A 23,893-nucleotide genomic window follows, 5' to 3' on the forward strand; every position below is an offset into this window, starting at 1 on the left:
ATATCTCCAGGTGGGAGGCAGTAGGATATTGTACCCTTAGAGGCAGAAGTTTGTGAACTTGTATGCCCTGGAGGGTTGAATTAACACTTCCATCTGACTATTCTGGGACCTCCCACAATAATACATAAACAAGCAGAATCTTGAATGAACAACTGTGGCCCCTTTAAACTCAACATATAGGGGCACCTGGGTGGCTCAGTCGTTGAGTGTCTGCTTTCGGCTCAGGATGTGATCCTGGAGTTCCAGGATGGAGTCCCGCGTCGGGCTCCCTGCAAGGAGCCTGCTTCTCCCTCTGCCTGTGTCTCTGCTTCTCTGTGTCTCTCATGAATAAATAAAATCTTTTAAAAATAAACAAACTCGGGATGCCTGGGTGGCTCAGTGGTTGAGTATCTGCCTTTGGCCCAGGGCATGATCCTGGAGTCCTGGGATCGAGTCCCGCATCGGGCTCCCTGCATGGAGCCTGCTTCTCCCTCTGCCTCTTTCTCTGTGTCTCTCATGAATAAATAAATAAAATCTTAAAAAAAATAAAATAAACAAACTCAACATACATCTTCAAGAGGACTGGAACAGATTCCTCGTGAAAGCCACAAAATAAAAAGGTACAAAGAAAACTACTTGAGATCCACTATAAGAGTCTTTTTTTGGTTGATGCAACCCCTGGTTTAACAGGTTGAACATATAGTAGGGAGTCCAGCAGCCCGACCAGCTTTTAACAGGCAAAATCAGGCTCTGAGAGTCCACGGAGCAGATAGCAACTCATAAGGACATCATCTACTTTTTTTTTTATTTTTAAAGATTTATTTATTTAAGATAGAGAGCATGAGCAGGGGCAGGGGTGGGAGGAGTCGAAGGAGAGGAAGAGAGAATCTGAAGCAGACTCCGCACTGAGCTACTGAGCAGAGCCCCACGTGGGAATTGGGTTCACAATCCTGAGATCAAGATCGGAGCCAAAAGCAAGAGTTGGGTGCTGAACCAACTGCGCCAAGCAGGCGCCCCTCATCTACTCTTCTGGTGGTGCCTGACCCAGGGATCATGCTCTAAACCACTTCAGACAAAGCCAGAGAGTAGCTGGGACTAACACCTGACATGAACCCCTGAGGTTTGAGGTGCATCTTCCAAACAATTGCCCTTTCTTCTCATATTAAGCACCAGCAGTACATTCAAATCAAACCACCCCTCCCTCCCTCTGCTCATTCCGGAGGCAGCCGCAGAAGTGAGCTGTGATTTCCCAATAGTGTCCTGAGCCAAAATGCATGAGGACACATAGGGGCAGATCCAGACTTGCTGGCCCCACAGAGATTACACAAAGCTTGGCCCAAAACATGGAATAATGCGAGCATGTACGAGGTGCTGAACATTCCACCCGCGGCCTGCATGTCAGATGCATGCTTGCATTCCCACAGGTCTGGCGCCAGGCCCGCTCTCTGGGCCTTCAGTTAAAGTTTCTGGGCCACAGAGAAGACACACACCAACAGCCCAATTTGACTCTTGAGCCTTTTGAGGACAAGATCGCTGTATCCCAAACCTCCTGCATCCGGGCTTTTCTGTGTGCAGGAAATTATATACTATTCCACAAGGTTCACACACACACACACACACACACACACAAACACACACACACCCATCAACACAGTAAGTCGAGATAAACCACAACTCCCATAAACAGGAACTTTATTAAGCTACATGTTACATAAAAGAACATATAAATGGACCTTTAAATACATTCAGTTCATCTTAAACAACTTATATAGAAACTTATTTACATTTCTCCATTATATACTTAAATTATTTTTCAAAGCTTACTACCGATAAAAGGTAATAGAATGATCACCTGCTCATACAGATGCATACACAGAAGCTCCACAAGGGTAAGTAAAACCCCGCTTCTCAAGAAACTCAGCTTATTAGGTTTCAAAGCAACAATGTTCTGAAGGTGCTTCCTTCTGAGCAGGCCTTTGACATGAGGCCTCTGCTATGGAGGTGCTGGCGGTCAGTTCGGAGAAGCTGGTCCTGGGGTAGATGGGTCCTTGGTTGTCTGTAGTAACTTGGACTCTTGGAGCTAGAGGAACCTCTAGAAACCATCACTGAGGCCATGTTCCCACTTCTCTGGCTGGGAAGCAGAGGCTTAGGGAGAGGGAGAGATTTGCCAAAGTCACATAGCATTAGCAACAGAGCAGGGACTGGGACCCCAGTTGCCAGGATCCTACCTGGAGGTCCTGACCCCACCACTATCCACAATTTTTTTTTTTTTTTTAATTTTAGGGAGGAGGGGGAGAGAATGCACATTAGTTGGGGGAGGGGCAGAAGGAGAGAAAACCCCAAACAGATTCCGTGCTAAGCTAGGAGCCTAACACAGGCCTCAATCCCATGACCCTGAGATCATGACCGGAGCCAAAATCATGAGTCGGATGCTTAACCGACCAGGCCATCCAGGCACCCCACTATCTACCAACTTTTGACCTCTTTCATCCATTTCCAGCCACCCATGGGCCCTATGTTTTGAATGTTGTTGTCTGCGTGGTTAAATATATGGTTTCTTAGACTTTTTGAGATGATGAAAAGCAGTGCAGGATTTCCATAACCATTTTTGTGGGGCCAAGGAAATATCTACTCAAGGCCATTTTTATAAGGTTTTGTGATCAGGTGCCTTACTTATTTAGCCATAAAGCTTACCGTTTCAATCTAGCTGACTTATGGAAGCTCAAAGTTTCCAATTAATTTGGATGGGAGGCAACATTCTTGAGGAGGAAGACTGGAACATCAACCACATGGATTTGCTGAAATCCATCTACCACCGTTGGATCTAAAGTAAGGTTTCACTAAGGTTTCACTAAGTGACCAAAAGTGGAAAAGGGCAGGGAGTAACTTTAAATAACAAGAAAGTTTCAAGAATCCCCTCATTTCCTAATTAGTCTCAAAAGGAAGTAGTGAAATGGGCAGTGAGTAGGAACAGTAAATGTTTTTTTTCCTCTCCTTTCTTTTGAATAAAGCCTTCCCCCCCCCTCCAAAAAAAATGTCCAGATAATCTAAATTCTCCTAAAAGCAGTTTTTCTTCTGTTTTTGGTCTGTTTTTAAAAACTTGGTTTGGTTTTTCTCAGGATTTAAAAACCACTGTACCAAAGAAGAGATGTCAACATTAACAAGTATCATCCGGGACGCAGATCTACACTCTCCAGGCTCCAAGTGGGGTTGGCAAGAGAAGGGAGGGCTGGCTGCAGGCAGAGAGGAGGGAGGGAGAGGACAGGGACGGAAGGGTTCATTCTTCCCCGAAACGAGAGTGAACCCAAGTCTTAGCAGCCTTCACTCAGTTTTAGGACAGATACATAAACGGGAAAACACGAAGGGGAAGACGTGCTCCGCTCAGGAGCCCCTGATGCCTTTCCATTAAAATATGGACTTGCAAGTGCAGGAAGACCCAGCATCCTGAACGCACGGGAGCACCCCATCTGCACGCAGTGATGTCCCTGGGCCGGGCTCTGTCGCTCCTGCTCCCACGCAACCCTCACCCCAAGTCACACCAGCTGAGCCAGGCGAGCGCCTTCGGGGAGGCGGTGCCAACCCCGACCCCCGGGGCTTGCGGAGAGTCCGGTTGGCAGCAGCGGACGGCGAGCGGGACGCGGAACCCCCAGGCCCGGGGACGCGGGAGAATCAGGTCTTCATATTGAGGGTTTTGTCTTTTTTTGTTTGTTTGTTTGTTTGTTTGCTTCTTCCCCTAGGAGGCATTGCATTTTGCAAAAGGAACTAAAATACTTTTGCGATATTAAAAAATAAGTCTGACGTATAAAAACTGGCCGGGATTTTCTTTCCTTTCCACTCCGTGGGTAAGAACGGCATCTCCCCCGTGCACGCGAGGGGGGTCCCCGGGCCTCGGCGGCTGCACCCTCGGCGGCAGGCGCCGTCACTTGCGCAAGGGCTCGAGCATCCTCCCCAGCGCGGCCCGCTCCGCGTGCTTCAGCCGCAGGGAGGCGCGGTCCCCGCGGTCCCCCGGCGCCCGGGCCCTCGGAGGGGCCTCGGCCCCCGCCCCCGCCCCCGCCTCCGGCCACCTCCTGGGGGCCCGGGCGCTGCTGGCCCTCCGCAGGGCGCCGCCGTCCCTGGGGGCCGCCTCCTCCGGGCCGCCCTTCGGCCTCGGCTGCCGCTGGGACGACGCCCGGGAGACGCCGGGCGCTCGGGCCCCGGGCGGGGGGTCGGCGCGCAGCGAGCGGGACGAGGAGGCCACCGTGTTGCGGGCGAAGCTGGGCACGGGCGGCGGGGCGCGGGGCGCGCTGGGGGCGGGCGGGGCCGGGGGCTCCTCCTCGGGGCTGGGGCCGGGGCCGTCGGGGCCCTGCGGGCCGGAGCGGCACATCTTGTTCTCCTCGGGCTTCTGCCTGGGGACGTTCCGCAGGGGCTTGGCGCTGGGCTTCCTGAGCGAGCCCCGCGGCTGCAGGGGGGGCTCCCTCCCCGCCCCCGCCCCGGCCCCGGCCCCCGCCCCCGCCGAGGCCCGCGGAGACTCGTCCGAGGGCCCCCGGCCGCCCGGCGCCTCCCGCGGGGGCCGCCTCCAGCCCGCGGGGCCGGGGGCGCGGCCGGCCCTGGAGATGGGCACGACCTTGCGCATGCTCTCGCTCTCCGAGGCCGTCAGGGTGCGCACCGCCTTGGGGGCCGCCGGCTGGCTGCGCCGGGCAGGGCTGGCCTTGGGGGCGCCCTGGGGCGCTTCCCTGACCGAGCTCCTCTTGGCGGCCGCCGCATCCTTCCCCTTGGCGGGCCTGTCCCCGGGGAGGCTGTCCCTGCGGGCGGGGGGGCTCTCCTCGGACCCTGGAGCCGAGGCCTCCCCGACGGGGCTGGAGGTGGGGTGAGAGGAGACCTGGCTGCCTGGCTCCCCGGCCCCCGAGGACAGGGAGCCGTCCCCCCCGCCCGCCTCCCCAGGCTCCGAGCAGTCCAGGGTCAGCGAGCAGTCGGTGGCGTCCGAGATGTAGAACACAGGCCCCGGGTCTTTGCTCTCAGGGTCGCTGCTGCCCACAGATGCTAGAGCCTTGCCACTGGGTTCGTCGGGGGCAGCCGGGTCCCCCTCCCCCTCCAGGGCTGGGCCGAGACCGCCGGGGGCACCTGTGCCCACAGGCCTCAGGCCGCTGTGGCTGGCACTGAGCGACGGCTCGCTCCCATCCCCCGGAGACACGGGCGCCCTGGAGCTGAGGTCATTCACGGTCAACCTGGGCACCTCCTCTGGGCCCTTGGGTCCCTGCATGTCGAACTGAGCCAGCCCTGTCACCAGCTCGTGCTCCTTAATCCCCAGAGCCAACGGCGAGAGCGGAGGGGACCGGGCCGGGCTCAGGCCCACGGGCTCGCTATTCCTCTTTCGAAGGATGCTCACCCCACTGCGCCGAACTCGGGGGAAGGCGGGCGTAGGGTCCTCAGGCCGGAGGGCGGACAGCTGGCTCTGGCAAGGTGATGAGGGCGGCTCGGGGTCCTCCTTTCGGCCTCCTGAGGCCTGAGGTCTATGTGCCTGGCCGGGGTCCTGGGCCTTTGGGTCCCCAGGCTCCATCCAGGCCAGCGTGGGCCGGGCCTGCCGAGGACTGTTCCGGGGCAAGCTGTTGGACTTGCTGGGCTCCTCAAGGCTGCCGGTAGAACTTTCCAGGAAGGTCAGCAGCTCCCGGTCAGCGAAAGCACCCAGGGAAAGGCGGGAGCGGCGCGTGTTAGGAGGTCGGTACGAAGGGCTGACGGGCCTGGGTTGCAGGAAGGGGGGCAGGTCCTCCGTGCCCTTCTTGGTCAGCTGTTCCACGTCATTCTCACTGCTGCTCCGGCAAAATCCCCCAAGCTCTCCAGCTGCCCAGGAGCGACGCTTCTGCTCCAGCTCCTTCAGCCGCTGCAGCCGCCTCAGCTCCTGCACAGCCCGGTCGTGGTTGTCCTGAGGGAGGGGTGGAGAGAAGCCCGAAGACACATGAGACACAAGGGACCTGCGTGCAATTCCACAGCCACCTGCCTTAAGACCCAGCGAGAGCTACGTGCATGGGGGGCACCTGGCTCCTAAGCGTCACCAAGAGAGATGCTGTCGGTTTGCAGGCAGGAGGGTGTGGCGAGGGCTAGTTCTCCCCAAGCTGGCTGCGGACGCCACCAGCCCACCAGCCCGTCTACGGCTATCATCAGATCCCTGGGCCCAATTTCCAGCTCGGCAGCCAAGGCACTGTGATTCCACACATGCCAGCCCCTCGACTCCAAAGGAACCCAGCATGGCTTCTAAGCGGGCGAGACAGAAAGGACTTCCGGGAAAGGGCTACCAAATCGATGGCAGAGAGAAAACAGGAGGAGCCTGAGATCATACCTCCCAGCTGCATCTGTGCAGAGGACGCCTACACAGGTGCACGCACGTGCAGCACATTGTGCTTAACCACGATCTGAATGCGTCAAAGTACACCCAGGCTACTAAGAGATGCCTTTCAAATCTGTTCTCTGAACACTCCCTGGTAAGGCAACACCAGAGGTGCCACGGTGGCTCTGCCCTCATGCCCCACCCCCTTCCTACAACCAGACAAGAGGATCTGCTTTACAAAGCCTTCCACCACCCTCCACCCTGCTCCAAGTGCCCAGCCCTGCCCCAACAAAACCAAACCAGAACAAATGCACATCGTAAAGCACACTTCACCACCCGGCTGTGCACTTTAACTATATTTGTGGGGCGCCTTGAGTGGCTCAGTCAGTTAAGCGTTGGCCTTTGGCTCAGGTCATGATCTCAGGGTCCTGGGATCGAGCCCCACATCGGGCTCCCCACTCGGCAGTGAGTCTGCTTCTCTTTCTCCCTCGGCCCTTCCCCCTGCTCGTGCTTTCCCTTACATAAAGAAGTAAAACATATTTTATAAAATATATATTTGTCAGGCAGCCCAGGCGGCTCAGCGGTTTAGCACCGCCTTCAGCCCTGGGTGTGATCCTGGAGACTGGGGATCGAGTCCCACATCTGGCTCCCTGCATGGAGCCTGCCTCTCCCTCTGCCTGTGTCTCTCATGAATAAATAAATAAAATCTTAAAAAAATATAGACGTCTCCTAGATGTGTGGCTCTCCCAACCCAAATCTGTCATTGACAGCACTTTTTACTTGAAAATCAATTTTCTCAAATGGTGGATTTCCCTTCCATGTTTCTGTGACGCTCTGGCTGGGGATGCGTGGCCCCTCCTGCAGTTCTGGCCTGGCCTCTCCAGTGTCCCAGGTCCCCCCAGGCCCTCTCCTCCAAGGCTGCCTGGAGTCGGGGCAGGGCCAGCTCCTGGTGCTCAGGACAGGTGGGTGAGAGAACCACACAGGTGGCCCCTTGGTCTGCAGCATTCTGACAGGGACTAAGAAACTCAGAAAAAGCCAATTTGGCCTCCACCACCCACTATCACCTCCCACTGCTGAGCTCACTGCTTGGACAAGGGAGAGGAAACGTGGCCACAGGCTTAGCCTCCTCTCAGCGGGAGAGAGAAGGAGGGGTTGAGAACTCAAGTCACTCTGGCCTACTCAGGGCTGGAGGGAAATCAGTCCCTCAAAGGAATTCAGCTGCAGACAAACCTGCATTTAAATACAGGGAGAGGTCTAACGCCCAAGTATTTAGTTCCTCATCACGGTCTGAAGTGGAGGGATGTTGTTTTTGTTTTCAACTGACAGATGGAAGTTGCAATTGCAAAGCCAAGCAACCCAGCCTCCTCTGGCTCCTCTACTGAACTCAGAGATTACTGGAACCGGACGCTGAGGGCAAGGAACGCAGCGGTGCTGCTCAGACGGCAGCAGACTCCTGACTACTTGAGAATTTCGAAGCCGGCTCTGGCCAACCGTCTGGCAATGGCCATGGTGCCTGAAACAGGGGAGAGGAGGCCCTCCGATCCTCCCACCGCGAGCAAGCACTGCCTAGGAGAGCACGTTCTTGCCCGGGGAGAGGGGGCGAGGAAGACACCCAGGACCTTCGAAGGAATGTGTGTCAGGGCTGCCCCATAAATGACCTTTCCGGGCACAGTGCTGCCAGGCCATCGGAGCAAGTGTCGGTGGCAGCGGCCCGGCGGCCGAGGAGGCCAGGGCTGGGCTCCGGCGATGGAGGCGCCCGGGCCTGGGGTGCCAGGGCCGCTTGCCCGGAGCCTGGCGGCGGCTGCTGCCCGCACCACTTTCCTGACACCCTGGAAACGCTGAACCATCTTTCCGCCAAGGGCGGCGGGCTGGGTCTGGAAGAGGGAAAATAAAAATCCACCCAGCTCGGGGAGCACGGCCACGCCGGCAGCCATACCTTAACTGCTTTGTTGAATTTGACACAGAAGTCTCGAAAGATCTGAAGGCACTCGTCCAGTTTCATGGTTTCTTGGTCTTCGCAGAAGAAATCTATAAGGGTGTGGGCCTCGTCCTGGAGCTCCTGCTTCCAGTGCTCTAGTTCCGTCAGCTTTTCCAAGGCAAACTGCGGGAAAACAGACCAGCACACGCTGGAGCCAACGGCAGCCGAGGCGGCGTCTGCGCCCGCCGGAGCCCAGGGAGCCCGTGCCCCTGGGTTCAACTCCGGGCTTCGGCAAACGGAAGGCTTATGGCAAGTCCAGCGCCCTCAGAGCCAAAAGGAAAATGTTTATTAATAAATAAATGTTTACTTATAAAACATATATACAAATATAAATATACAAATATAAATGTTTGTTTATAATAAATAAATAAATAAATAAATAAATCTTATACTGGCCAAGGGTTGAGTTCAGGGTGTCAGAAGTCTCTTGTACTGATGGAGAGAGAGAGAGAGAGAGAGAGAGAGAGGCAGAGACACAGGCAGAGGGAGAAGCAGGTTCCCCATGGGGAGCCCAATGCGGGACTCAATCCCAGGACCTGAGGATCACAACCTGAGCTGAAGGCAGATGCTTAACCACTGAGCCACCCAGGTACCTGAAAGGGAGTTTAAATCTAATCTCAAATGATCTGTATTAGGGTCAGTGTCACCTCCATGGACCGGAGGCCCCCTTGCCCAGACAAACTCCCCAGTCAAGGCTTCTTAACCGTGGTGTTTATTCCGGTTAGCTCAGAAGCACAGTTGACAGTCCATGCTTGCACCCCACCCATTCGATTCAGGACTTCTGCTGTGTTAACTACCACTAACATTTTGTTACAACTCCCCAGGAGATTCTGAAGAGTCTTCGTGGTTAATAACCACTGCCCTACACAAACCCATCCTCTTCACATCTTCACTTTCTCCTAATCCTTCCAGAACAGAGTCTCTGGTGCCTCCAGATTCTGGCATCAGGGATGCCTGGGTGGCCCAGGTCATGATCCTGGGGTCCTGGGATCGAACCCTGCATTGGGCTCCCCGCTCAGCAGGATGTCTGCCTCTCCCTCTGCGTCTCCCCCTGCTCATGCTCTCTAATAAATAAAATCTTAAAAAAAATAAATTAGATTCAGGTACCGCCACCACGATGAAAGATAAATGAAAGAGGTTTGCTTTCTTCCAGTGAGCGCCCAGCCTTTTTCAGGATGGGATCTATCAGGTGCACAAGCACCCTTCCCTGACAGCAGCGCGTGACATTTACGCTGAAAGGAGGTAGCAGCTCCTTAGAGGAGCCACAGTCCCAAGGGGACTGAGTATTTGGGATTACACTCACATCTTTCTGTTTTACTGGGCAACAAGGCTTACGTGAAGAAGGAACGCACAAGGCATATAACTTTATAAATCACATTTACCATGTTTTTAAAAAGTCTTATATTTGAGAAACTTCCTTGGAGTGGAGGGGCAGGTGTCGGAAATGTGAAGATACAAACTGCCCACCCTCAAGGAGTGGAACTGCTGCTAAGCCATACTTGAAGAGTGAAGAGCAACTCTGAGACGACTCATGACCTCCCACCCACCCCAACAGATTTTCCCCCTTAAAAGTCCTTTTCTTACACCAAATACATTCAAGAGGTAGTAAGAAACCCAAACCACTGAGGAAACTGAATACCAGAGAAAGTAACCATCTGAGTCAGTAGCCCAAGGCAGTGTGTGCATTCATGCTCTATTATTCTTTACGGAGAGAAGGGTATTAATGAAAGGATAAATCTTTGCCTGTCATTCTTCCACAGGGGGAAAGGTGGATTCCAGCCAAAAATAACTCAACTGCAGAAAAATAGGACTCTTGACAAGAATCTACATGGGAGCTTAAGCTCCGCCTCCTGTGGCTCATCACTAGATCCGGTGGGGATCGAGAGAGAACCAGGAAGGAAAAACTCACATGCACTGCTGTCGCCCTTAGGACTTGGGAAAGAGAAACATTCCGAATATGTGTGTGAACACCAAGCTCAGAGGGTTTTTTGGCCGAGAGTTAGTTTTCTACACAGTCTCCTGACTGTGTCCTAAACTACACTGGCCAAGTGTGATCGACAAGAGATGAGCAGTTGTCCTAGCAAATTCAACTTTCTAACTTGCCTGCTCCAGACCCACGTTCCAAACCAATTTATTCGTTGCTTCTTGCCCAGAGGGTCAAAACCCTGAAACAGATTTGCAAAACTGTGTTCTTATCTTTTTTTTTTTTTCTGTTCAAGAAACTTCAATGTTTCCCCATTGGCTAAGAGCACAAAGTTCAAAGTTTTCAGATTGGCGTTCAGAGCCCTGCATGTACTGACCCTACCCTACCTTACAAAATTATACCGCCTCCCTCTATTTTATTTTTTTATTTATTTTTTTTATTTTTTTATTTTTATTTTTTTTTTTTTAATTTTTATTTATTTATGATAGTCACAGAGAGAGAGAGAGAGAGGCAGAGACACAGGCAGAGGGAGAAGCAGGCTCCATGCACCGGGAGCCCGATGTGGGACTCGATCCTGGGCCTCCAGGATCGCGCCCTGGGCCAAAGGCAGGCGCCAAACCGCTGCGCCACCCAGGGATCCCCGCCTCCCTCTATTTTAAAAGCAATTGAACATAAAAAAAGAAAAATAGTGTGTGGGAACATTCTATTTATACAGATACAAATGAGTACTAGAAAGAAGCATTTACAGTTAAAACAGGGTTGCCTTGGGATCCCTGGGTGGTGCAGCGGTTTGGCGCCTGCCTTTGGCCCAGGGCGCGATCCTGGAGACCCAGGATTGAATCCCATGTCAGGCTCCCGGTGCATGGAGCCTGCTTCTCACTCTGCCTGTGTCTCTGCCTCTCTCTCTCTCTCTCTCTCTCTCTCTGTGAGACTATCATAAATAAATAAAAAATAAAAAATAAAAAAAAAACAAGGTTGCCTTTAAAGAGCAGCTGAGACAGAGCCGTTTTTCATCACAAGCCTTTCTGTACTACTACGTAGCATAAAATATTAACATTTCATTTAGGAGCCAGGGAAGGAGACATCCAGAATTCTCAGCTCACTGTGGGATGTGCCTTCTCCCTCAGTTTCTGACTTTCCCTCGTTTGTCGGCATGTGCTTACTGCTGCGTACTTTCTTACCTACTGCTAGGTACTTTCTCTCAAAGTGAGAGAAATCTATGCATTTTAAAGAGAATATTCGTTTGGTTATATTTGAAAGAAAATACAGAACACATGTTTAATAGTAAAACTCCCAGCAGAGCCAAATGAAACGTTTGCTGATGGGAGCTGAACCTTACAATTTTTGCGGTAGCTTAATTACACGTAAAACAAGCAAGAGCTTAGGTTGGTACAACATCTGGAGCACACTGTTCCTGGCACCAAGGGCAGCCCTTCCATGCAAACTCCACCTTCCAAGGCTCCAAGCACTGATATTTAAGGTAGCACACCACTTCCCTAAGATTGAATGCATGAAAAACCGCCACTTTTTTTTTTTTTTAAATAAGGAAGATAAAAGAAGTATGTCAGACTATGTGATTAGTGAGTCACAGTGAGCTGTCACAAACATGTCCACTCTGCTGGTTTTTGTTGATGTTATTCAGAGCAGCTCCTGACACACCCTGTGGGGCTGATGTATTTGGCGTGTTGATAGGCACAGCTATCATGTGTGCTCCCGCTCTCATTATAAAACATGCCAAAACGGAGCTTGTTTCTTCAATAAAAACAAGTGAAGGAACAACAGCCCAAGTTCTCAGGTGTCTACGGTTTCTGTAGAACTTTGTTCTGTTGTCCAGAAGTTTGATTAGGAGGCAGAAACTCCCACACCATGGTTGAGAAGCAAAACGTGAGTTGCCGGGCACAAGCTGCCAAGTGCTAGCAAGGTACGCTGATACCAATGCACTATGGCGTGCGTGGTGTGATGATGTAAATCAAGCGGGATAAACGGAGGCCAGCCCGCAACCAACGCCTTAGGTTCAAAGCACATTCAGCATCCCCTGCTAGGAAACCAACCCAGCAAAGGATGGGCACTGAAACACGAAGTTCCTTTTACTGACTCAGGGGGGAAGAATAGGAATGGGAACCTGCTACTTCCCCAAAGCCATGCAGACAGATTTTACCAGCCCCGGCAGGTGCTGCTGGAAGCCAGATCGAGACAGGTGGACTCGAATCACCCACAAACCTGAAGGAAATCTTCCATCTGCTGACAAAGTTCACCATCCCGCTGAATGTTTTCCCTCAGAGATCTGGTCCTGATAAAGAGCGAGTGCAGCTCGGCCTCTGTGTTATCCAGAGATAATCTGAAAGAAGAAAGGGGAGAGTGGGCAGTTGCCACAGGGAAGCCATGTGTCATGGGACAGTAAACAAGACCAACTGCTGGTCAAACCTAGAAGCAGAAGGCAGAGGGGTCACAATGACATTTACCACTCCTGTATTTAGAGTTTCCGCCTGTTTTTTTAAGAGTCCATTTCTTCCTTGAGACACATTGGTTCAAAGACAGAAGGCTATAACTTTGTCCTTGTTGGTGAGATAACAAAACCATGAGACTCGTAGAGCTGTTCATAAAGTTGGTCTGAACACCTTTATGCAAGCAGCATAAAAAAACAGAAACAGAACTCAGATACTTCCACTTTTCTCTGGCACAAATACAAAAAGCTCCGACTCAAGCCCAGTAAGGCAGTGTACACATCAAGGGCAACAAGGAGATACTAAACAGATGTCATGTTGCCACCAAGAGCCAGAGTGACTCTGGGTATTTCAGAGAGAACTAACAGGTGGCTAACAGTTCTGCAAAGAAATGGCGGGACTGATTGCAAAGCTTTTGTTACTTCTGTCAAATCAGGACTAGGAGAGCACGAGCGATGTTTCTGCCATCTGGTAAAGTGAACAGGTGAAACGTAAAATCCAGGTGGAATTCACTTAGCAAACTCATAAACTAGGATGCTTTCATACTTCCATTGTGAATTCTAACTTTTCTTTATGCAATAGTTTCCCACCTTCATTGGCCACTGGCACCCACCTATGATCTGTTTGTACTTCACCTTCCATTTCAAATAAACAAACTTTACAAAGTTTTTTCTAAGACAGTATCTAGCTAAACTTCCCCATCTAACTCTTATCAGAAGTGTCAGCTCAAAAATATAAAGGTTATTTCTCTATATATACCTCTTAGTAACATTTCTATACTAGTTGGAGGGAAAAATATTCCTGCACAAATTTCTTTTAAAAATTTAAAACCAGAATAGCTTATATCTTATAAATGATGCTCATTCACTGGGGTTGGGGGGGGGTGTAATCTGAAAATCTGTAAACATGAACTATGAGCTATTCACAACTTTGGACTGATAATGTCACTTTGGGAAAGACATGTCATCTGTGCCTAGATGCTCACAGTCAATAATACTGAGACACTGGCCTATGACAGGGCTTAGCTTGAAAGAAAAACTATCGTTCATGTATCTATGCACAGGGTTCACAGCTATCCTAACTGGATATAGTCACTCAAAGAGCAAATGCACAACTTGAAGTGGTGCATCGCAGCCAGTTCGCAAGAGGCCACCGTGGGTGTGGGCGCCTCTCCTGACTCCTCCCTCAGTGAGGCCACACTGGTAGCTTCAAATCTGCCATGGTAGCAGTATTTACACCATGGAACTCAGCAAATGCTACAAATCAGGATTTCTTTCAGTAAAAGCTGGTTATCAAACATGTACCATTGGATACATGGGTATGTTTTGTAAATTTAAAAACAGAGAACTCAAAAATAGCTCCTATACACAGATTTTAGCTACGTTAAAATACACATCTATACTGGGATCAGAAGCAAATTAAGGTGATGTAAACACAGCTTATGTTTGGTAGATACTTTCTCTGTAAGGTTGAGTGACTAATTTAAAACTAAATCCTTTCATAACCCTTGATATGGTTCCAACTTCTTCTAGTGCAATAGAAAATAAATGTACCATGTTAGATTCTACAAGGAAATGGCCCTGGAAGTTTGACTGGTATATACCAACTCCCAAGGTAATTGGCTATGTTTGTTTGAGTTCTATCTTTTGGGTGTGAAGGGATTTGAAGTTCTTAATCCATACTGTTTTTACACTGATGATATTCATTAGAAAAGACTGCAATATGTTTTTTAGATGAAAAATAAAGATTAATTTTTCAAAACCCCCAAATTCCAAAGGTGCACACACACCTCTGTAAGCAAACAAAAGGAAGGTCTGAAAATTCAACAAGACAAAACTTTTTAAAGTTATAAAATATCATAAAGTTATAAAATAGTCACCAGTTTTCATTCAAAAGTAGTTTAGGAGCACCTGGGTGGCTCGGTGGGTTAAGCACCTACCTTTAGCTCAGGTCATGACCCCAGGGTCCTGGGATGGAGCCCTGCATCAGGCTCCCTGCTCAGTGGGGAGTCAGCTTCGCCCTCTGTCTCCCCCCAGCCCCTGCTCGTGCTCACTCTCTCTCTTTCAAATAAATAAATCTAAAAAGTAGTTTTAAAAAGCCAAAACTGAATTCTCAGCATTGATTTCCAGTCTTCTTTGCTCACCTAGCAGCCTCCTGAACGTGATGCAATTTTTCGGAAAAGTTTAAAAGAACAGCATCTTTCTTTTGGGCTTCCTGGAAAAAAAAGCAAGAGTTTTCTCTCACTATATGTATAAAATTGGAAGGAAACAATTATCCCGAGGCTTAAAGGAACCCTAAAGTTCTTGTTTTTAATGCTTGATGTACTTAAAGCAATTCACTGGAACATGAACTATGATATTCTTAGTAAGATTTACCAGATCTCCCCTACTCTCAAAGTAGATTTAACGTCCCAGAACAATCAATCCCAACGTGAAATACAATTCCACGTGCACACATACTCAATGGAAGTGGGTGGTGGCTTAGCAGGGCCCATTGTTTCGAAGAGAATCCAATATATCCTGCTTAAATACCACCCATACCGATGAGTATGCCTTTAAATGACCCAGATGCTTTCAGCTGCTAAACCAGTTTGCAAACTGAGTTAATCAGAAGGTGCACAAGCCATGGAAGTGTTTGTGGATTCTTTACCAGTTCAGGGGATACAAGGAAGGGCGCAATCTCCAACTGTGGAAACGTCCCCCGACGGGGAAGGACCAAGGTACACGGAGCCCCTGGATACATGGATCTAAAAGGACCACCAGACTACCGGCAAGGCACACAGGCTAAGGAACACATTTTCTGGTTTTAATGCCCTGAAAGCTAACTTTTAAATTCGTCCTGAGTTCAACATGTCCTCTGTCTTCTGAGGAATGGAGTGGTAACTGTGTGTATTATTTATGCAGAGCTTCCTATGTGCCCAACACTGAAGCAAGCACTTTATGGAATCGCCCCCTCAGCCTTCTTGGTACCTGTTTTGAAGTATCACTAGCCCCATGATTAGATGAAGAAATTGAGGGTCTTAGTGTGTAAGTCACTTGTCTGAGGAATTACAGCTAATAAAGGGCAAGTCAGAATCCTAGTTCTGTCCTGTTCTGAAGCTCACACTAGAAACAAGCCCGGCTTCCTCCCCAGCTTAAAAGCTAGATCTGCGTGACTGCTGTCAAAACAACAAAGGTGATCCAATGAAGGAAAAACAAATCAGCACAGTTCGTAATTTGAGATAATTTAACGACAGACACAGATGACTGTCGATAACTGAGTTTTCACCCTGTAACTGATTGTTTTGGTCTCACAAAGACCCAGTCAGAGATGGAGGTGATGGATGGGGTGCGAACCCTGTGCTTGTGGCAAGGCACACTCACTCACGGTTCACAAAGGGAAACAAATGCAAGTGATCTTTTTCATTGCTCTGGCTCCCTCCCTCCCTACACATAACTGGTCACAAACCTAGTCAACCCAACCCCGGGAAGGTCTCAACACCCAGGCATCTGCTCTCCATCCCTGTGGCCATGACTGATTCTCAGCTCTCGCCAAACGATCAGAGCCAATTTTGGCCAAAAGGTGTCCCATTTCTAGTTTCTCTCTCCACTCCAGCCCATCCTCCATACCACCTTATTTTCCTAAAAACAAAGCCAACCTGGGCATGCCATTATTCTATGCATAAACGTCCACTGGCTCACCATTGCTAAAGCATGAACCCAAATTCCTAGGTGTTTAGGATGTTAATCCTTCATAATCGGGCTTCACCAACCCTGACCCCGGCCTCCCCCAACCCCTCCACTTCCCTCCTAACCTACAACCCTAGGCACAGCTCAGCTCAGGAATCTGCAGAGAGCTTTTGCAAACAGAACCTTCTTGGAGCCCACTACATCCTTTCCTGTGTGATGCCACCTTAATACCTGGGAAAAACCTCCCCACCTCCAGGGAGGATTCGTACTCATTGTCTCTCTGAACTCACCACTTCCTACCTGTGCAACAAAGTGCAGAAGATTCATCCCAGGTTTGTTTGCTTTTGTGTCTGCCAATTTGAGCAAAGAAGACAGTTTAAATCCTACTGCATTGCCAGCATACCCTCCCTAAAGAAGACAAATCAAAAGAAAAAAAAATATACGTATACCTTCGGATGGACAAATAAAACACAGTATTTTAATTTTTTGGAATTTTACTTACTGCATTCATGATATTGCCTGCCTGTAGCACCAAGTGTAATATTGAATGTAGCTCCTCACATGACATCAGTTCTGTCAAAAAAGAACACGCCACAGTACCTTCAGCTTAAATGCACAAAGACAGCCACCCTACCCGAGTTCAAGCGGGCCTGAAGCAAGCTCTGACCCACACTGTGTATAAACACTGGAAAAAAGCAAATCAAGCAGCACAGTCTGTGGTGTATCTAACATACCATTTGCTACTGGTAATCCATGGCCTAGTGTTTAACTGAGAATCAAATATCTATGAGATATTTCAACATCATAAAATACTTCAACAAGATTTTTCAAGTAGTGGAAAGTGCAAAGGCCTTATGAAAAGCAGCACACTGTCGTTATAGGAGCAACCTTTTTCTCAGCAATACTTTTTCCCTTCATATCCACCAGCCTTTGAGATTATATTTACAGAATATGAAAACTAACAGAGAGCAACATTTTGCTTAGTCCACGAGCCATGAGGAGATAAAAAATAAACAGGCTGGGATGACATGTAAATAACTTGCAAAGCACTATAACCCTTAGGGGCCAGGCACCCAGAGAGTCTATTTTATTCAAAACTATACATTTCATTTGGATTGACTTAAAGATTATAAAAGAGCTTATCAGTGTAATATATCTTTAAACTAGTTCTTTTTTTTTTAAGACTTTATTTATTTATTCATGAGAGACACAGGGAGAGGCAGAGACACAGGCAGAGAGAGAAGCAGGCCCCATGCAAGGAGCCCGATGTGTGACTTGATCGAGGACTCCAGGATCACACACCGAGCTGAAGGCAGACACTCAACTGCTGAGCCACTCAGGCGTCCCATAAACTAGTTCTTTAAACACAGAAGCTTTTGTACACACATGTATGCAAATTAACAATATTAAAAATTGTTAAGGTATTTAAAAAGCTAAGTTTGGTGATTATTAAAATAACAGTATACATAGATAATAAAAAGTCACCTATGAATTTTTTATATGCTCCATTAAGTGTGGTATTACTTGCAAAAAAGTATACTTGGATCACTGCCTGCATTATGTTATCTAAGAAAGCCAGTATTTGAAGGTTAACCAGATAAGAAACGTTTCCACCATGCCCGCAAATTTGCATGGCTCAATATGAAAACTATTCCATCTCGTTGTGAACGAGAGGAACAGCCCTTCCAAAGTGACTGCAATAGCCCTGGTGTGTACAGAAGAAATTTTAAAAGGCCTCCCTATTGCAAGAAGAAAAACTGCCCTTAATTCTTAGTCTCCTCTCTAAACTGAAGAAAATACGATGGGCTGAAGAGCAAACTTTGTCTCCACACAGGCCAGAGCAATTAAACAGGAAAACTGAATAGGAATCAACAGTTCTATAATGACTAGAAATCCAGAAAACCACCCAGAGGAACTCAGGCTGGCACTGGACACACTGGAAAATGTGAAGATTAAGGAGCCCCAGAGATTTGTCTTGGAGATGAGGAATGCCCACACATGTACTTGGCCTGTTTGCTCAGTGTCATAAATGCCAGAGGGCAAAACTCCATCACTATGGAGTGAGACAGGAGAGCAACCGCAAGGAGTCTACCCAAGCTCGGTAAGCAAGTTGGCAAAGAAATGAGAATGACCCCTTGCCCCTCTCAAATGTAAATAGCCCATAAGGTGTTAGAGTAGTAAGAGGAATCAGGTGGGAGAAGACACAGAGCAGAACCACTAGGTACCTGCAGAAAAGTCACACTGGAGATGTCCAGAAGGAGTCAGGAGGAAAGGAGGTATGCTTCTGGAAAAGGAAGTCCTAGGCACCAGAAGCCAGAGGATGGGAGGCAGCGTGCGGCTGGCCTAAGTGCCCGGGCTTGGAGCACACTCACATATACTACACACACTGCACACACACAGAAAACTGACCTAGGAGAACAACAGGGGCCAGCTGCAACCAGGGGTTTACTCTAAAGCTTGGGATGAAAGAAATCTTTTATGGGAGAAGAATATGCTAATTAATTAATTGGTCAATTAATCAGGGAGGAAAGTAAATGGCAATAAACCTTAATTGTTATTCCAGGTAATATCTTATTTTCCTTTTTATGGTGTATCAGAATTAGGAATTTGCATTTCTCATTTCAACTGAATAGTTTTTTAAAACAAACTGCTACCAGGGCAGCCCCGGTGGCTCAGCAGTTTAGCACCGCCTTCAGCCCAGGGCCTGATCATGGAGACCAGGGATCAAGTCCCATGTTGGGCTTCCCTGCGTGGAGCCTGCTTCTCCCTCTGCCTGTGTCTCGGCCTCTCCCTCTGTGTCTCTCATGCATAGATAAATAAAATCTTAAAAAAAAAAAAAAAAAAAAACCTGCTACCAAACTGGTGTAGCCACTGTGGAAAATAGTATGGAGGTGCCTCAAAAAACGAAAAATAGAACTACCACATGATCTAGTAATTCCAGTACTGAGTATTTACTCCAAAGACTGAAAACAGTAACTCAAAGGGATACATGCATCCCTATATTTATTGGGGCATTATTTACAACAGCCAAAATATGGAAGCAACCCAAGTGTCCATCAATAGATGGATGGATAAGGAAGATATAGTGTATATACTTACAATGGAATAATACTCAGCCATCAGAAAGAATAAAATCTTGCCATTTGTAACAACAGGGATGGCTCTAAAGGGTATAATGCAGGCAGCCCGGGTGGCTCAGTCGGTTAAGCAGCTGACTTTGGCTCAGGTCATGATCCCAGGGTCCCAGGACTGAGCACCACACTGGGCTCCCTGCTCAGGGTAGAGTCTGCTTCTCCCTCTCCCTCTGCTCCACCCCCCCCCCCTGCTTGTGCTTGCTCTTGCTCTATAAATAAATAAATAAATACATAAATAAAATCTTTAAAAAAATTAGAAGACTGCTTACTAAAAAGAATAAAACCTAAAATAAAGTGCTATCACCAAAATTAATAAAAACAAATTACATGAAGCATCATGTGAGGGATCCCTGGGTGGCTCAGCAGTTTAGTGCCGGCCTTTAAAGGCCCAGGTATGATCCTGGGGTCCCAGGATCGAGTCCCACATGGGGCTCCCAGCATGGAGCCTGCTTCTCCCTCTGCCTGTGTCTCTGCCTCTCTCTCTCTCTGTGTCTCTCATGAATAAATAAATAAAATCTTAAAAAACAAACAAACAAACATCATGTGTTCACATACCTTTTGTAGCAGTTTTTAGAATTGTTATGTCTGTGTATAGAGAAGAACAAGAAGGTAAAAATTCCTTCTTTAGCACCATGGCTTCAATCCGAAGTGAATAGCTGGAAAATAAAAAGCAAAACTGTAGAATTTGATGTCATTAATTTTAAAACCTTGCTCTGTAAAGAACAGTGACAGATGATCCTTACTTTGGCACCTGAATCAGGTAGTGCAGAAAGGAGTCCGCCAGGGACAACTTGGACACATCTCCACTAAATGTTTTTAATTTCTTTATCTAAAAGACAAACAGAAAAAAGGGTACAGAAGAAAATAACTTGTGATTAAAATGTAACATTATTTTAGATTTCATCTTAGAATTCCTGTAAGAAAATAAGATTTCGGTGCTAAATTCAAATTAATAAAAACGTAGACCTAAGGAGAGATGGAAAAGGAAATCATCACATCCACTATGTTGGATGAGGAGAAACCAAACAAATTAGAAGGAGAAGTGCTGCATCATGTGGCTAAGTGTAAACGATCCCAAGAACCAGAGCCACAGGAATCCTCAGTGAAGTTACTAAAGGGTCAGTTCTAAGGTTGAAAATTTTCTGTAAATTATAATCTGGAAGGGAGATCACTGGGAGAAGAAAGAAGAGACTGGGTCGTCATTATAACTGGGTCCTCTAGGTCCTTAATGAATATTTTGGCTACAGGGGATCCCTGGTTGGCGCAGCGGTTTGGCGCCTGCCTTTGGCCCAGGGCGCAATCCTGGAGACCCAGGATCGAATCCCGCGTCGGACTCCCTGCATGGAGCCTGCTTCTCCCTCTGCCTTGTCTCTGCCTGTGTGTGTGTGTGTGTGTGTGTGTGTGTGTGTGTGTGAGACTATCATGAATAAATAAATAAAATCTTTAAAATAAAAATATTTTGGCTACAGAATACTCCAGACTGGGTGAGGGCTAATAGACCTTTCTGGGGCCAAGTCCCCCTGCCACACACGCAGAACAGCTTTATAAGAAGGGGCTACTGTGTGCTGAGGAGGGTACACATGGCTCTCCAGCAGCAAGAGAAAGAGAGAAAGAGGTGGCTTAAGTAGCTGAGGGGTTAATGTCAAGACTTCCCCTATGAAAAAGATCAGGTAATAAAACAGGATGGACAGTCAGATGTCATTCTAGAAATTTTTAAGAAGCATCCACTATGCCCCCGTCCCGTCCACGCTCCATGCACACACCACAGGCGTGGGGAAAAGACTAGAAGGACCCGCCTAAACGAGGTGACAGGATTACAGGGACTATTATTTTCTACTGCTGCTCGTTTTTATTTCCTAAAATGTCTACAATGATCATGCGTTACTCTTGTAAAAAATTAAACTCAACTAAAAGGGATTCTTTCAACCGTAGCAAAGAAAAACAAAAGACTTCTGACACAGGAATACAGCCAAACAGCTAGCAGGTGGGGATGGAAGCAAAGAGAAAGTCCTCAAACTGCCATCATCAGAGCAAGTCAGTGCCTCCCTCACGCAGAAACCTGGACCAACCAGGCGGCAGAAACTTTTCTACGTCTGCCATAGTAGAGGGTCTTCTGACAAAAATATTTTATGGTAAACAGAATCTTGGGACTATGAGTCAACCAGACCGCTTATCTCTGCAGCTGACTGCTGCCAGTTAGCCCTGACCACCTTCCAATGCTCTCTGTACTCTCTTCCATCCCCTGGATCATGGCGGGTGCCCACAAAAATAACACAACTTTTCAGTGTCTTGAAAGACAGGAAATGACAATCAGAAGCAGAGAGGAGGGAATATCTGCAAAGATTCTCCAACGGAAGTATCTACGTCAACTACCTGAAAATACAAAATTTAACAGTGCAGATGCACACCCTAGACTTAACTCTGGTGCTGAAGACTACAGGTCCCCCCCTCACCCAAATGGGCAGAAAATAACCATTTATAGAACTGCATTACTTCCTCTACTTTTAGGGCCCCAAACTGATTTTTACCATTTTTAGCCATTCTCAATGTAAGGGCAGATGGAATTTCTGGTTTAGCTAAACCCAAATCAGTGCCTCGCTGCTGAACTGAAAAAGCCATAGGATGAATCCTGATCCCTTGTGAACTAGAGTTTAGCAATTCACTATATATGGGCAGGGGCAGAGTGAGGTTGTACCTTTCATAAGACCCATCTATGCAGCATGTGCAAAGCTTCCGAAAATAACAGCACAATTTTCTGTCTAAAGCATAAGACTAGGTCATGCTAAATAAACTTGGTAGATATTTCTATTAAACATGTGCTCAACTGTAACTGAACAATGATTAATCTCCTTCACTTATATAAAGAGCTAACAATGTTTATGGATTTCAAGAGAATGGTGATGGAAAGATAGTATTTAATTTAAATGCCATGTATACAGTTCTTAATTCCATTTCAAAATGAGACTTATGTTCATTAAGAGGGATTACTGTACCTTCACAGTGGTAGGGAGGTAAAAGAGAGAGGTGAACAAACCCTATAATTATTGTGCATTCTCGTCATCATCAAAAAGCATTTATCAAACATTGTTAGGCATAATTTTGTTGGCTGAGCCAAGTGACTCTCATTATGACCTGGCTGTGCTCGGTTTCTGTCCTAATAGCACGCAGCATGCTCCTGGAGCCTCACACATTCCAAAGTGCAGACTTCCTTCATCCCATCTAATTCCACTCACATGGCCTTGAAATAGCAAGATTTCCCACCAGTGGACTCACCCGAGAGAAGACCCTGGGGGCCCTCTTCCCTAACATTCTCCCCTCAGGGGCAGAGTCAGCAAAGAAGGTAGAGATGAGCTGATGAAAATGTCCGAGGAGGCAACCAAACTGTTGCCGGAGAGAACAGAAATTTTCTACCACCTTCCAGCCCTGCCTGTTGTCCCTGACAGCGATGCAAGGATGGGGCACGGGCCCCAGCGGAGGGAAGGGCCGGCAGGCTGCGTGCGGGCTCCCTTCCACCATCCACCCAGCTCCTACTCCAGACTCCTCCTTGTCCCCTTTCTGGGGACAGGAATACTTACTCAGGACAACGAACCCATTCCCAGGACTTTTATTTCTGGGTCTACCTTCTTCCTCTGCAAGTTTTTTTTTTTTTTTTTTAAGATTTTATTTACTTATTCATGAGAGACACAGAGAGAGAGAGAGGCAGAGACACAGGCGGAGGGAGGAGCAGGCTCCATGCAGGGAGCCCGAGGCCGAGGTAGGACTCGATCCCGGGACCCCAGGATCACGCCCCGGGCGAAGGCAGGCGCCACCGTGAGCGTGAGCAGAAGGCAAGGTGAACCAACACGCCAGAGAGAAGATCTGTGGTGCAGGGCGGAGAAATCCTGAAAACAAATTAACCTTCTGCCGGCTTGTCAGCGGAGAGCGCGGCCGCAGAGGGCTGTTTCCGCTCCTTTTCCAACACGCAGATAAGATTAGGGATCACCCGAGGGGCGATGACAAGGCGGGGGGGCGGCGCGAGGCGGGGCTCGGAGAACCTCTGCCCTTCCTTCCTCGAGCGAACCGCTCTGGGGTCACACGAGTCACGCGCAAGCCCACCTCCCTCTCCGGCCCACCGGCCATGCGACGCTGGAGCACTTCTAGCTAAGCGGTGCGAGCCTCAGTTTCCCGGCTGCAAAGTGACCAGCATCTGCGCTGTCGCTGCACGGAGTCAGCGCAGAAGGGGCGCAAGACCATCAGAGCGACGACTTGGTGGCTTCCCACGGGCCACGCGCTGGGACACATCCTCTCGCTCGGCTGGATTGTGCCCTGCCCAGTGGCTGGGACACGGGGACAGCCTCGATAAATGTTTAGTCCCTTCTTGTGCTAAAAGTGAGCGCAGGATGTTACACAAGGCTCAGCAACACGAGCTACGCAGACACTTGTGCACGTATTAACACACTGCTGCCCCGTTCCTGGACCTCTCTCC

General features: G+C 48.6%; 1 protein-coding gene across 5 annotated transcripts in view; it reads right to left on the reverse strand.

The window, feature by feature from the left end:
- Window positions 1–1,660: 1,660 nt before the first annotated feature.
- FHDC1 (FH2 domain containing 1) overlaps window positions 1,661–23,893 on the reverse strand; it is a 42,422-nt gene continuing 20,189 nt past the window's right edge. For all 5 annotated transcript variants that reach the window (XM_041739044.1, XM_041739047.1, XM_041739046.1 and 2 more), the window contains exons 5-12: window positions 20,172–20,257; window positions 19,984–20,084; window positions 16,797–16,867; window positions 16,595–16,702; window positions 14,770–14,840; window positions 12,403–12,520; window positions 8,217–8,381; window positions 1,661–5,878 (exon numbers count right to left, since the gene is read on the reverse strand). In XM_041739044.1, coding sequence (XP_041594978.1) covers window positions 3,899–5,878; window positions 8,217–8,381; window positions 12,403–12,520; window positions 14,770–14,840; window positions 16,595–16,702; window positions 16,797–16,867; window positions 19,984–20,084; window positions 20,172–20,257 — 2,700 coding nt within the window. In that variant the 3' untranslated portion in view covers window positions 1,661–3,898. The remainder of the gene's footprint in view (window positions 5,879–8,216; window positions 8,382–12,402; window positions 12,521–14,769; window positions 14,841–16,594; window positions 16,703–16,796; window positions 16,868–19,983; window positions 20,085–20,171; window positions 20,258–23,893) is intronic.

Source organism: Vulpes lagopus, chromosome 23, assembly GCF_018345385.1.
Source record: "Vulpes lagopus strain Blue_001 chromosome 23, ASM1834538v1, whole genome shotgun sequence".
NCBI lineage: Eukaryota > Metazoa > Chordata > Mammalia > Carnivora > Canidae > Vulpes > Vulpes lagopus.